Source organism: Schistocerca serialis, chromosome 7, assembly GCF_023864345.2.
Source record: "Schistocerca serialis cubense isolate TAMUIC-IGC-003099 chromosome 7, iqSchSeri2.2, whole genome shotgun sequence".
Taxonomy (NCBI): domain Eukaryota; kingdom Metazoa; phylum Arthropoda; class Insecta; order Orthoptera; family Acrididae; genus Schistocerca; species Schistocerca serialis.
The window spans coordinates 389,474,293-389,489,243 of record NC_064644.1 but is presented as its reverse complement, the minus strand read 5'-3'; the positions used below and the strand labels follow the sequence as shown (position 1 = coordinate 389,489,243).

The 14,951-nt window shown below is 44.2% G+C and overlaps 1 protein-coding gene across 1 annotated transcript in view; it reads right to left on the bottom strand.

The window, feature by feature from the left end:
• The window catches only part of LOC126413120 (protein croquemort-like), a 78,889-nt gene extending 70,555 nt beyond the window's left edge, over positions 1-8,334 (bottom strand). The window contains exons 1-3 of the mRNA XM_050083012.1: positions 8,215-8,334; positions 7,974-8,137; positions 7,715-7,856 (exon numbers count right to left, since the gene is read on the bottom strand). Of these exons, the coding sequence (XP_049938969.1) occupies positions 7,715-7,856; positions 7,974-8,137; positions 8,215-8,334 (426 nt within the window). The remainder of the gene's footprint in view (positions 1-7,714; positions 7,857-7,973; positions 8,138-8,214) is intronic.
• Between the last annotated feature and the right edge of the window lie 6,617 nt (positions 8,335-14,951).

Below are 14,951 nucleotides of genomic sequence, written 5' to 3'. Positions count from 1 at the left end.
ATCCCGTGGGGTTTGCACTAAACGTCGCTGGAGGCATTCCGAGCGCACGTGACCTCCCGCACCCCGAGCATGTGCGAGGTTGTCCATAATAGATTATAATCGCTCGACAACCTCCTACGTACAAATAAGAGGGGACGTGCTTTCGCAGTTTTATCCGTATTTGTCTCACCCCATTTAGGACGGGGTATGTGGTAAAACTCGTCGATTTTTCGGCCACATGGGATAGAACTGTACCGTATGGTCGAAAGGCGTCATTCAAAAGTTCAGACGGGACCTCAAACGGAAGTTCGAAGACCCGTATAGTGCGTGTCCCCATTCCCGCGAGATCGACAGTAACCGCACCAACATTCCCGTCGGCATGACAGAAACGATACCCGTTCGGTGATCGTTGTAGAAGTCTTTCGCAAGCAGCCTCGTCAATAAGCTTGACATAGACGACGCTTGAAACGATCGATAGATGGATTCCCACGATTTCCTGTGGATCGATTTTTACGTCTTCTATTAAAAAACGTTCAATCTCGTGTGCCTTTGGTCGTGTATAGTCGTTCGCAAAACTGAACTTCAAAGTCGTTTTTCTTTACGAGTGTGCCATCTCGTTCTGGTCTCACAATACCGCAAACGCGAAGCACCTCCGGCGTAAACAAACAGGCGCGGGCACCACAGCGCGGCCGGCGGGCAACACGGTCCGCACTGTGTCACTGCCGAAGGCAGACTGTCCATCTGAGCTACCCAAGCACGACTCACGCCCCGTCCTCACAGCTTTACTTCTGCCAGTACCTCGTCTCCTACTTTCCAAACTTTACAGAAGCTCTCCTGCAAACCTTGCAGAACTAGCACTGGTGAAAGAAAGGATATTGCTGAGACGTGGCTTAGCCACAGCGGGGATGATATTTACAGAATGAGATTTTCACTCTGCAGCGGAGTGTGCGCTGATATGAAACTTCCTGGCAGATTAAAACTGTGTGCCGGACCGAGACTAGAACTCGGGACCTTTGCCTTTCGCGGGCAAGTGCTCTACCACTTGCCCGCGAAAGGCAAAGGTCCCGAGTTCGAAACTCGGTCCGGCACACAGTTTTAATCTGCCAGGAAGTTTCAAAGTGCTTGTTATCATAAAGTTCTGTATGACTGAAACAGTCAAATTAGAAAATTAAAGTACAGTAATACACTGAAGAGACAAATAAACTGGAACACCTGCCTAATATCGTGTAGGACTTCCGCGAGCACGCAGAAGTGTCACAACACGACGTGGCATGCACTCGACTAATGTCTGAAGCAGTGCTGGAGGCAACTGAAACCATGAATCCTGTAGTGTTGACCATAAATCCGTAAGAGTACGAAGGGGTGGAAATTTCATCTGAACAGAACGTTACAAGGCATCCCAGATATGCTCATGTTCATGTCTGGGAAGTCTGATGGCCAGCGGAAGTGTTTAAACGAATAAGTGTGTAAAAATATGACATTTCCATCTTTGATCGCTATTTCTTATTTTCAATGACCGGTTTCAGGCTAGCTGCCCATCTTCAGATCATATATTGCAGTTACAGAGTAACTTGTCAGTACAGAACTATCGGTTCACTGTCAGTGACAGTGAACCGATAGGTCTGTACTGACAAGTTACTCTGTAACTGCGATATATGATCTGAAGATGGGCAGTGACAGTGAACCGATAGTTCTGTACTGACAAGTTACTCTGTAACTGCAATATATGATCTGAAGATGGGCAGTGACAGTGAACCGATAGTTCTGTACTGAAAAGTTACTCTGTAACTGCAATATATGATCTGAAGATGGGCAGTGACAGTGAACCGATAGTTCTGTACTGACAAGTTACTCTGTAACTGCAATATATGATCTGAAGATGGGCAGCTAGCCTGAAACCGGTCATTGAAAATAAAAAATAGCGATCAAAGACTGAAATGCCATATTTTTATTTAAAGAACGATCGCGGAAATCCCATTAAGACAATCATGTCTAGTTTTGATAAATAAGAGTGTTCCTGGAGGCACTCTGCTTCAATTCTGGTCGTGTGGGGTATCGCATTGTCCTGCTAGAACTGTCCAAGTCCGTCGGAACGCACAATGGACATGAATGGATGTAGGTGATCAGACAGGATGCTTATGTATGTGTCACCTGTCAGAGTCGTATCTAGATGTATCAGAAGACGCAAACCACTCCAACTGTACACGCTCCACACCATTACAGAGCCTCCACCTGCTGACATGTAGGGTCCATGGATTCATGAGGTTGTCTCCATACCCGTACACGTCCATCCGGTCGATACAATATGAAACGAGACTCGCCCGACCAGGCAACATTTTTCCAGTCATCAACAGTATAATGGTGTTGACGGGCGTAGACGAGGCGTAAAGCTTTGTGTCGGGCAGTTATCAAGGGTACACGAGTGGGCTTTCTGCTCCGAAAGCCCATTTCGATTATGTTTCGTTGAATGGTTCGCACGCCGATACTTGTTAATGGCCCAGCATTGAAATCTGCAGCAATTTGCGGAAGGACTACACTTCTGCCACCCTGAACGATTCTCTTCAGATGTCGTTACTCACTTACTTACTTAATCCACGGCACTACGGTCCTCTGAGGACCTTGGCCTCCTCAATCGCAGATTTCCAATCGTCTCGGTCTTCAGCACGCCTGCGCCACCTCGTCACTCCCACTGCTCTCAGGTCGGCTTCCACATCTTCCAGCTATTTCACACTCGGTCTTCCTCTCCTTCTTCTATCGCCAGCATGTCCCATCATCATCTTCTTCGGGAGCCTTTTTTCTGTCATATGCTGGACATGTTCTAAGCCTTCCCATTTTGATTGAGGTTACCAAATCAGGTTCTTTATACAGAGGCCTTATTTCTTCATTAGTCCTAATTCTCCATATCTCACCTTCTTTTACAGGACCAAACATCTTCCTCAGCACTTTCCTTACCCATACATTTAACTTTTTTTCCAGAGCTTCCGTCAGTACCCATGCCTCACTGCTGGTTTGATCACTATTTTGTAGAATGTCAGTTTTAGTTTTCTACTTAGGTTCTTACTTTTGAGCATGGTATATAGTAATCTATATGATCTGTCTGCAGCCTTACTTCGGTTTGTTATATCTGCCTCCACTTCGTTTTGTGATGTTACTACTGAGCCAAGATAAATAAAGTTATCTACTCTTTCAAAACTGTACCCTTCCAAATGTAGATCATCTGTGTTTCTACTAACTCTCTCAGTGGCCATATTCTTAGATTTTGTCTCACTAATTTCTAAACCAAGGTTGTTGGCAGCGGCTTCAAACTCTTTGATGGCTGATGTGAGTGCCTTCATACTTCTAGCACTTATTACTACATCATCTGCATAGCCTAAGATTTGCAGTAGACTATTGTAAATATTGCCTCCTGGGTTTGTGGTTATTGATCTTACTGCATTCTCTAATACCAGGTTGAATAGTACTGGGGATAATGGGTCTCCCTGTCTTAGGCGTTCTTCCGTTGGGAGCGATCTTGACAGACAACCCTGAACTTTAACCTGGCTTTTGATGTTTTCCAGGGTCATCATAGTTAATTTTATTAGCTTCTTAGGAAATATGAATGTCTGCATTGTTTCCCACAGTGCTGATCTTTTAACTCTGTCATAGGCCAGTTGAAAGTCTATAAAGTGATGTTCGAATCTTACATTAAATACGTAAGTATTCTCCAGCATCATACTTACTGTAAAGGTATGGTCAGCTGTAGACCTCCCAGATCTAAAACCTACCTGGTACTCGTCTAGAATCTTTTCTACTCTTCTACTTACTCTCCATGTTATAGCCGTAGAGCCGCGCTGGATTAGCCGAGCGGTCTGGGGCGCTGCAGTCATGGACTGTGCGACTGGTCCCAGCGGAGATTCGAGTCCTCCCTCGGGCATGGGTTTGTGTGTTTGTCCTTAGGATAATTTAAGTTAAGTAGTGTGTAAGCTTAGGGACTGATGACCTTAGCAGTTGAGTCCCATAAGATTTCACACACATTTGAAAATTTTTATAGCCGTAGAAAGGATTTTGTACACGATACTGAGCAGAGATACTCCTCGGTAGCTCTTACATTGCATATGTGATCCTTTCTTATGTATAGGGCAGATGGTTGCTAACGTCCAGTCCTCTGGCATTTTCTCTGCTTCCCAGGCCATTGTAATTATTTTATGTATCCTCCGTACTAATATTTCATCTCCGGGTTTTATCATTTCCGCCGTTACCAGGTCGTGTCCAGGAGCTTTGTTATTCCCAAGTTGCTTTATAATTACTCTTAGCTCTTCTATCGATGGTGGCTGTGTGTCTGCTGCATCATCATCTCCATCCATCTCTTGTTCTTTTTCAGTTTCTTCTCTAGCCCCTTCATTTCTCTCTTCACTTACGACGTGTCTGTTTGACAGCAACACTTCAAATTGTTGTGCCCATGTTTCTTTTATTTTTTCCTTCCCAACTATCAAACTCCCTGTCTCATCTTTCACCATGTCCATCCTCTCTTTATTTGTCCCACTCCATAAAAGAATTTCCTGCCCAGCTTATTTTCACTGTATTTCATCCATCCTTTCCCTTTCCTCTACTCTCTTTTTAATCCGCGCTAAATTCTTAGCTACCCTTCTCTTCTCTTTAAACATAGCCACATTATTTCATGTAGGTCTCCGTAACATTCTTTGTCTTCACACTGTAGACCTTACTTTTCTCCAACCCAGCCCTTCTGGCTCTAACTGCAATCCTTTCTAAGGTATTGATTCTTACCAAAAGATGGCCTGAGTCAATATCCGCTCCTCTGCGGCTAATCACATTCAAAATATCTGAGGCATGTCGTCCATCTATCGGTACATGATATATTTGATTTCTCGTCAACCCATCTGGTGATATCCAAGTCTCCTTATGAATGTCTTTGTGTGGGGAAACACTTGCTTTTAATCACTAGTCTTTTGCTAAAAGCAAATTCAGTCAGTTTCCAACCATTGTTATTTGATTGCGGGTGATTACTATGAATATATGCCTTTCTCTTTACCTACTTTAGCATTACAATCCCCCAGGATAATTTTGACGTCATACTTTGGCAGCTTATCATATTCTTGCTCCAATTTCTCATAAAATTCGTCTTTCCTTCTTTACCTACTTTAGCATTACAATCGCCCAGGATAATTTTGACATCATATTTTGGCAGCTTATCATATTCTTGCTCCAATTTCTCATAAAATTCGTCTTTCTCTCCTTCAGCTGCATCTTCCGTTGGGGCATGCACACTAATCAGCGACAAGCTGCAGAATTTTCCCTTCAGCCTCAATCGACATAATCTGGGGTTTATTGTTTCATATTCCACCATGGCGTGACTGACGGACTTCTTAACCATAAAACCTGTTCCCAATCTATTTTCTTCTTCCCCGCTATTGATCAAGGTATAATGCTGGAGATCAACCACCCCTGTTTGTTTCCAATTTATCTCTTGCAGTGCTGATACAGCAACTCGGTACCTCAGTAATTCCTCCTCGAGCTTCCTACTGGCTCCCGCTTGAAAGATACTTGTTACATTCCCTGTTCCGATATACCAAAATCGTTGTCGTTTGACCTGCCTTGGTTGTCTTGAGACAGTCCGGTTCTCTCTGTGAATTGGTTGTTGTACAATGAGCTTTTTCCGATATGATATTGTTAGCCCCATGACCAACCCACAACCTGGAGGATCTGGATTTGTATCGGGTTTACTCTCTTAGGGAGACTGGCTTCACCACGCCTCTAGAGCCCTCCCTGCTCCATGTTGTAGGGAATTGAAAATGACAAGGTAAAAGGATAGGCTTAGGATAGGATAGGACAGGAGACAGGATTGATAGGTCGTTGTGAGACACACTTGATCCGGTTCCTCTCCTTCGGCCTGTCCAGCATGAGTGACCATGCTGGTAGCTACGCTACCGCTGGCATAGCTCTCTGGATCCAGAGCACGCAAACCTCCTCGCCCGCACGGACAGCGCTACGTTAAGGCGGTGTCTCCTGAGGCGGCCATTTGTCGTTAGTCCTGTTCTTTAGAATCTATTTCCGGCCGCAGCGATGTCGGAGATTTGATGTTTTACCGGATTCCTGGTGTACACGGTAGACTCGTGAAATGGTCGTACGCGAAAATCCCAACTTCATCACTACCTCGGAGATGCTGTAACCCATCGCTCGTGCTTCGACTATAACACCACGCTCAAACTCAGTTACATCTTGATAACCTGCCATTGTAACAGCAGTAACCGATCAAACAACTGCGCCAGACACTTGTTGTCTTATATAGGCGTTGCCGACCGTAGCACCGTATTCTAGCTGTTTACATATCTCTGTATTTCAATACGCATGCCTGTACCAGTTTCTTTGGCGCTTCAGTGTAATTATTATAATACTATGGACACCTCTGTTAAACAGGAAATACAATAGAAAATGTGGCAAGAGCAAAAGTCAAAGGAACAGTCAGATTGTGTAAACAGTTAAGAAAAATGACATTTAATTCAAGTCAATATACCACTGAATGTTTGATCAGTTTCCTCGGAGAAATTTCGGAGTCCGTCCACATTACCTTTGCCGGCCGGAGTGGCCGTGCGGTTCTAGGCGCTACAGTCTGGAGCCGAGCGACCGCTACGGTCGCAGGTTCGAATCCTGCCTCGGGCATGGATGTGTGTGATGTCCTTAGGTTAGTTAGGTTTAATTAGTTCTAAGTTCTAGGCGACTGATGACCTCAGAAGTTACGTCGCGTAGTGCTCAGAGCCATTTGAACAACATTAAGTTTAGAACAAAATTCTGATTATTGAAATACATGACTTAAATAAAGTGATTAAAATTGAGACAAACGAGAATTAAAACAATCTAAACATTAAAGCCTTACTCATATGGGAGGAGAACTGAGCCTTTCCACAAGCATAAGAGGCAACATTACGGGAAGAGCAAAGTAAGCGGGCATATGAAGTGGCAGATCCAGGAAATGATTCAAGTGGCTCTGAGCACTATGGGACTCAACATCTGAGGTCATGAGTCCCCTGGAACTTAGAACTACTTAAACCTAACTAACCTAAGGATATCATACACATCCACACCCGAGGCAGGATTCGAACCTGCGACCGTAGCGGTCGTGCTGTTCCAGACTGAAGCGCCTAGAACCGCTCGACCACTGCGGACAGCCAGATCTAGGACACCAAAAGTTTCTTCAAGTAACGAGTTCCGATGGTAGAATGTATTAAAGTATAATTAAAGAAGTTCTTCACACTGTATATTTAGATCAGAACAAGCTATGCAAGTGTAACGTATAGAGGAACTGGAAATGTTATAAGAGAGTATCCAAATTAAGCAGTCATTTAAAAGACGGGACGGGGAGGTATTAAAAAAGGAAAAAATTAAACTGTACCAGCACTATGAGAAAGTTGTGGGTTATCTACTAAAGCATCTATAACTTTCAGTTAGCCAATAAGGGAAAGTGGGAAAGGGGGGAGGGCTCAATAGGCCCAAAGAATTGTGAGATAAGAAACAGATTGGATATGTATCAAATACTATTCAGACTATGGAACTCATGAAGACTCTAGTAATCATGCAGAATTGGGAGAATGGTACAAAATCGAAAAAAAAAACCTACAAAAAAGACAGTTATAATTAATACTACCAAAACCAGCAAATTTGCATGCCAAGGAAGAATTTTCTCTGTAATAGCATTGTGTAAACTCGGCAGTCAATTGCGATGAAAACAGTCTCTACGTACCGCAGGAACGACGTTTATAGTTGTGACAAGATCATCTTCAGGGCCAACAGAATTTGTTTCATCAAAGTACCATGTTCTTATATTCTGAAAAGTTACCGTTTCGTTCTCATTCCAGGCTGTGATATTTCTTTTATGATATTCCCTGAAAACATGAACGTTTTGAAGTTACAAGTGATTGTTCCTCCATAGTCAAACGGCACATGTTGATCATTTCCAGATTTTAGATTCTCAGATAATCCAAAAGAAGAAAAAAACTTGCCTGTATACATATGGTCCCATTTCCACTAAATTCGGTTTAATTGTTGGATCCTGTTCGTACTCATCTGCGTTGGAAACATTGAAAATGTAGAATTCCATGTACATCGGGATGGGAAGTTCTATCCAGTTGTTGTAGCTCGTCGAACCTTCAGATAAAACTAGTTGCTGGCGAGAGAGAAAAAATATTGTTAGGAAAGTTATATTTTTAAATAAAACAATTTCATTAAATATTAAATACTCACAGATTTTAAAATACTGTCCACTATCATGCTCATGAATCCTCCCAAGAACACTCCCACTACGAGCATGCCCCCTCCAATGCCAAAGACGAGAGTTTTCTTCGTTCTTACTGTGCATCTCATTTTTCAGGTTGGTTGTTTGCCTTTTCTTCTAGAACAACAGATACACAAACTTGAAAAGTATAGTTACTACCTGATACAATGGAACAATACTTCAAAATTACACAAGATCAACCGGCTAAAATTCCATTTGCTCCGTACATTCCTTGTATTAAAACTAAAATTTAACAACAGAATTTGCTACGCATTTTTCCACTATTTCAACACAGAAGCGCACGCTTGTTCATATTATCTAGAATTATTCTACCACAGACTGAAGTGTGTATGTATTGTTCGAGCTGAGCCTATCACCCTGGAAGACAAAATTTCGCTTCAGCGCCACTCAGTTTCCTTCTGTCAACGTGACTCGAGCAAAACTCAGCTGCATCACAACCATCTTTCTTCATCAAAAACTCTCATTTTTATTTTACTGACAAAAAGTTCTGTCGATAAATCGTAGTATTTTTGTTTTTGTCCGTTATTTTCGAAGACAACTAATGCCCATCTTACAGAAAATTGTTTTAGAGTCACTGATGGTTTCTGTTAAAACCATGTGCACTTGTTGCTACTTTTACAGCGCTAAATGTACATTTTTCTATCTCACCAACCAATCTGCAACTATTTAACAGAATGATCTCCCCTATGCCAACCCTCATGGATTCCGAAAACAACGATCATTTTAAACCCAGCTTGTGCTGTCCGCATGATATCGTGAGTCATGCATCAAAGCAGTCTGGTCATTTATTGTCTTCCGAAAACATATTGCTCAGCACCACATGTACGGTTGGTACCGAAAGTACGACCGTCTGAGATATTAACCGAAATTTGTGACTGGATTGGGGATTTCTTGTTAGAGCAGACGCAACACGTTATCTTGAATGGAAAGTCATCGACAGATGTAGAAGGAAGTTCCGATATGCCTAAGAAATGTATATTGGGATACTTTCTGTGCGCGTTGTATATTGATGACACTGCACACAATATTAATAGTAATCTCTGCACTTTGACAAATGCTGCGGTCAGCTCTAATGAAAAGAACTGCACAAATATTCAATTGGGTTCGATAAGATTTCGAAGTGATCAAAAGATGTTCTGAAATGTAAAGCTGTGCACTTCACAAAACAAAAGACCGTAATATCAGTAAGTAACAATTGGAATCAGTCGACTGATACAAAGATGTAGGGTATGAAATGTACGAGCACATACTGTTGAATGACAGATAAAGCAAGTGCTAGAGTTCGGTTCATTGTTAGGCTAGGGGGAAAATTCAGGAAGACTGCTTACGGAACACTCATGCCACTCACACAAGAATAATGCTTAAGTGTGGAGGTCCAGTAACAAACAGGACTACAGGGGATATTGAATGCGTATAGAGAAGTCAGCACGAATGGTCACATGTTTGTTCGATGCTCGAGGAAGTTTCACGGAGATGCTGAAAACACTGAACAGGTAAATGCTCGAAGACAGTCGCTAAATATTTCGTGTATGCGTAGTTAACCACGTTTAAGCAACCGGCTTTAGGTGATGAATTTCGGAATATACTACAACTCCCTGTGCCTCGCTCTCGTAGAGATCGCGGTGACGGGTTTACACTAATTACAGCGCACTCAGACGCGTTTAAGCAATCTTTCTTCCCGCGCTCCGTACATGAATGGAACGTGAAGAAACCCTAACAACTGGTTCAATTGGAAAAATCCTCTGCATGCACTCCACAAGGACTTGCAGAATATGGACATAAATGTATATTGAAATTGTGCTTCAACAACACTGATGTGACATAGGCATTATATTAGAAACAGTCATATTAAGTGTCATAGCAGAAACTTTTCAAAAAACAGTCATATTAAGGGTCATAGCAGACATTTTTAAAATTTAGAGTGAGACACGAAGTTGAAGAAAAACTTTTTCAACAGTGTTCACTATTTTCCGCTTCATACTGCAAATTTCATATACACTACTGGCCATTAAAATTCCTACACCAAGAAGAAATCCAGATGATAAACGGGTATTCATCGCACAAATATATTATACTAGAACTGACATGTGATTACATTTTCACGCAGTTTGGGTGCATAGATCCTGAGAAATCAGTACCCAGAACAATCACCTCTGGCCGTAATAACGGCCTTGATACGCCTGGGCATTGAGTCGAACAGAGCTTGGATAACGTGTACAGGTACAAGTGCCCATGCAGCTTCAACACGATACCACAGTTCATGAAGAGTAGTGATGGCGTATTGTGAGAGCCAGTTGCTCGGCCACCATTGACCAGACGCTTTCAATTGGTGAGAGATCTGAAGAATGTGATAGCCATGGCAGCAATCGAACATTTTCTGTATCCAGAAAGGCCCGTATAGGGCCTGCAACATGCGGTCGTGCATTATCCAGCTGAAATGTAGGCTTTCGCAGGGATCGAATGAAGGGTAGAGCCACTTGTCGTAACACATCTGAAATGTAAGGTCCACTGTTCAAAGTACCGTCAATGCGAACAAGTGGTGACCAATGGCACCCCATACCATCACGCCGGGTGATACGCCAGTATGGCGATAACGAATACACGCTTCCAATGTGCGTTCACCGCGATGTCGCCAAATACGGATGCAACCATCATGATGCTGTAAACAAAACCTGGATTCATCGGAAATAATGACATTTTGCCATTCGTGCACTCAGGTTCGTCGTTGAGTACACCATTGCAGGCGCTCCTGTCTGTGATGCAGCGTCAAGGGTAACCGCTGTCATGGTCTCCGAGCTGATAGTCAATGCTGCTTCAAACGTCTTCGAACTGTTCGGGAAGATGGTTGTTGTCTTGCAAACGTCCCCATCTATTGACTCAGGGATCGAGACGTGGCTGTACGATCCGTTACAGCCATGCGGATAAGATGCCTGTGCTAGTGATACGAGGCCGTTGGGATCCAGCACGGCGTTCCGTATTACCCTCCTGAACCCACCGATTCCATATTCTGCTAACAGACATTGGATCTCGACCAACGCGAGCAGCAATGTCGCGATACGATAAACCGCAATCGCAATAGGTTACCATCCGACCTTTATCGAAGTCGGAAACGTGATGGTACGCGTCTCTCCTCCCTACACGAGGCATCACAACAACGTTTCACCAGGGAACGCTGGTCAACTGCTGTTTGTGTATGGGAAATCGGTTTGAAACTTTTCTCATGTCAGCACGTTGTAGGTGTCGCCACCGGCGCCAACCGACATGTACACTATTGGCCATTAAAATTGCTACACAACGAAGATAACGTGCTACAGACGTGAAATTTAACCGACAGGAGGAAGATGCTGTGATATGCAAATGATTAGCTTTTCAGAGCATTCACACAAGGTTGGCGTCGGTGGCGACACCCACAACGTGCTGACATGAGGAAAGTTTCCAACCGAATCCTCATACACAAACAGCAGTTGGCCGGCGTTGCCTGGTGAAACGTTGCTGTGATGCTTCGTGTAAGGAGGAGAAATGCGTACCATCACGTGTCCGACTTTGATAAATGTCGGATTGCAGCCTATCGCGATTACGCTTTGTCGTATCGCGACATTGCTACTCGCGTTGGTCGAGATCCAATGACTGTCAGCAGAATATGGAATCGGTGGGTTCTGGAGGGTAATACGGAACACCGTGCCGTATCCCAACGATCACTAGCAGTCGAGATGACAGGCATCTTATCCGAATGGCTATAACGGATCGTGGAGCCACGTCTCGATCCCTGAGTCAACAGATGGGGACGTTTGCAAGACAACAACCATCTGCACGAACAGTTCGACGACGTTTGCAGCAGCATGGCCTATCAGCTCGGAGACCATGGCAGCGGTTACCCTTGAAGCTGCATCACAGACAGGAGCGCCTGCAATGGTTTACTCTACGACGAACCTGGGTGCACGAATGGTAAAACGTCATTTTTTTCGGATGAATCGAGGTTCTGTTTACAGCATCATGATGGTCGCGTCCGTGTTTGGCGACATCGCGGTGAACGCACATTGAAAGCGTGTATTCTTCATCGCCATACTGGCGTATCACCCGGCGTGATGGTATGGGTTGCCATTGGTTAGACGTCTCGGTCACCTCTTGTTCGCATTGACGGCGCTTTCAACAGAGAACGTTACATTTCAGATGTGTTACGACCCGTGGCTCTACCCTTCATTCGATCCCTGCGAAACCCTACTTTTCAGCAGTATAATGCACGAACGCATGTTGCAGGTCCTGTACGGGCCTTTCTGGATACAGAAAATGTTCGACTGCTGCCCTGGCCAGCACGTTCTCCAGATCTCTCACCAGTTGAAAACGTCTGGGCAATGGTGGCCGAGCAACTGGCTCGTCACAATACGCCAGTCACTACTCTTGATGAACTGTGGTATCGTGTTGAAGCTGCATGGGCAGCTGTACCTGTACACGCTATGTCTGACTAAATGCCCAGGCGTATCAAGGCCGTTATTACGGCCAGAGGTGGTAGTTCGGGGTACTGATTTCTCATGATCTATGCACCCAAACTGCGTGAAAATGTAATCACGTGTCAGATCTAGTATAATATATTTGTCCAAGGAATACCCGTTTATCATCTGCATTTATTTTTGGTGTAGCAGTTTTAATGGCCAGTAGTATATATATCCTTCCGGAAAAAAAAGATTGTAGGCACTTTTAGAGGTTATCAATTTACTCAAGATTTATTTTTCCAACGGTACATAGGGAGTACTTGAAATGAGTAGATTTACAGATCAATAGGACAAGACATTTTGAGGCACCAGGTACTGACTCATACTGAAACGCCCATATTAGTACGTGGTGTAGCCTCCTCAGGCGGGAATGCAGGCGCTGACTCTGGCATCCAGTCGATGGTATTGATGGCGAATACTGTCCTGGGGTACGTTATGCTACGCCTGTTTTACCTGTTTTCGTACTTCTGTAGAGTTGTTTGTTGAACAGTCGGAATAGACACTTGTCGTCTCATCATATCCTGGATTGGAGACAATTGGAGAGCGTGCTGGCCGTGGAAGTTGTTGCACATCTTGCGTAGTTTGTTGAGTTTCACGGGCAGTGTGTGTCGAACATTGTCCTGTTGGAACAACACATCATCTTCCTGTTGCAAGAACGGCAAAAGAACGGATATAACAACATTCTGGACTTTTCAAGCGCTGCTTATCGTCCCCTCCAGAAACACCAAAGGTGAGAGAGTTGTAGCTTATCGCACCCCAGACATTAAGACCCGTCTTGGACGAAAGCACTCTGTGAGACAGCGCTCACCAGGTCTATGCCGTACGTGCAAACGACCGTCGTTCCCGTGCATGCAGAATCTGCTTTCATCCGTGAAGACCACAGCGCGCCATTGAACCTTAAAGTGATCTTCTGATGGCACCATTCGAACCCTGCACGTCTATTCTACGGCGTGAGTGGAAGACAGGCTAGTTGAGTGTGTGCGTTAACCTGCTGGAAAATGCCATCGCTTTCGCGGAATGCATTAAGCATGAAGCGATGCAGGCAGTTCAAAGTAATGTTCAGTTGTCAGCAGCAGTCATGGAGCCTTGGATTACTGCAACTGGTACCATGGAAGACGAGGTGAACGTACTGCGTAGTACAGTTCTCCTCCCACTCGAGTCCGTGTTCTCTTTCTTGCAGGACTTCACCAGGATGACTGACCTCAGAAACCCCTGCCTTCCCTCTATCCTGTATTAGGACACAACAGGGTGGAACAAGCTCGCACAGAAGAGGCAAGGGAGGAAAGCTGTGCCAAAGCAGTTTTCGGAATGAGGACCACGACAACAAAGTGCCACGTGTACAGCACTCTTGCAGTCCCTGACTGAGGTACAAAAAAGAGAAACTGGTTGGTGTTGTAATATGCACGAGATGTTATTGGATACAGAGATAAAAGTTGGAAATTAGAGTTTACGGTTGAGGCGGTACTGTTAGTATGCTCCATTTAAGCCTTGCTAGCTAATAACATGAGAGGCTCACTGTGTTGATCATCGGAGTTCTGTGTATCACAAGGAAATGATACTCCATTTTCACATACGTTGGAGATTGGATCTGAGAATGGATAGAACTGTGTTTTATTTTTACTTGTCGCACATCCTACAACGGTCCTTTACCCCTCCATGAGAGTATGAGTGAGTGAATGAAGTACTAATGTTTGGGTAACAGAATGGTAGGCGTAGCCAGAGATTGGTAGAAGGTGGTGATCTTGATAAAAAGGAATCTGTGGGCAAGGCTAAACAAAAAGATTTAAGGAGGTTTTGCAAGGTATCGACAGTTCATGACATCAGGTGGTTCAACCAACAGAAAACTTACTCCTCTCGCAGCCCTCCCCTCTCCCTCCCCCTCCCCTCCCCCCCCTGTCCGCTCTCCCAGTACTTACAAGGGAACCTCCCCATCGCACCCCCCTCAGATTTAGTTATAATTTGGCACAGTGGATAGGCCTTGAAAAACTGAACACAGATCAATCGAGAAAACAGGAAGAAGTTGTGTGGGACTATGAAAAAATAAGCAAAATATACAAACTGAGTAGTCCATGGGCAACATAGGCAACATCAAGGAGGATGTGAGTACAGTAGAGCCGTGGTCCCGTGGTTAGCGTGAGCAGCTGCGGAACGAGAGGTCCTTGGTTCAAGTCTTCCCTCGAGTGAAAAATTTAATT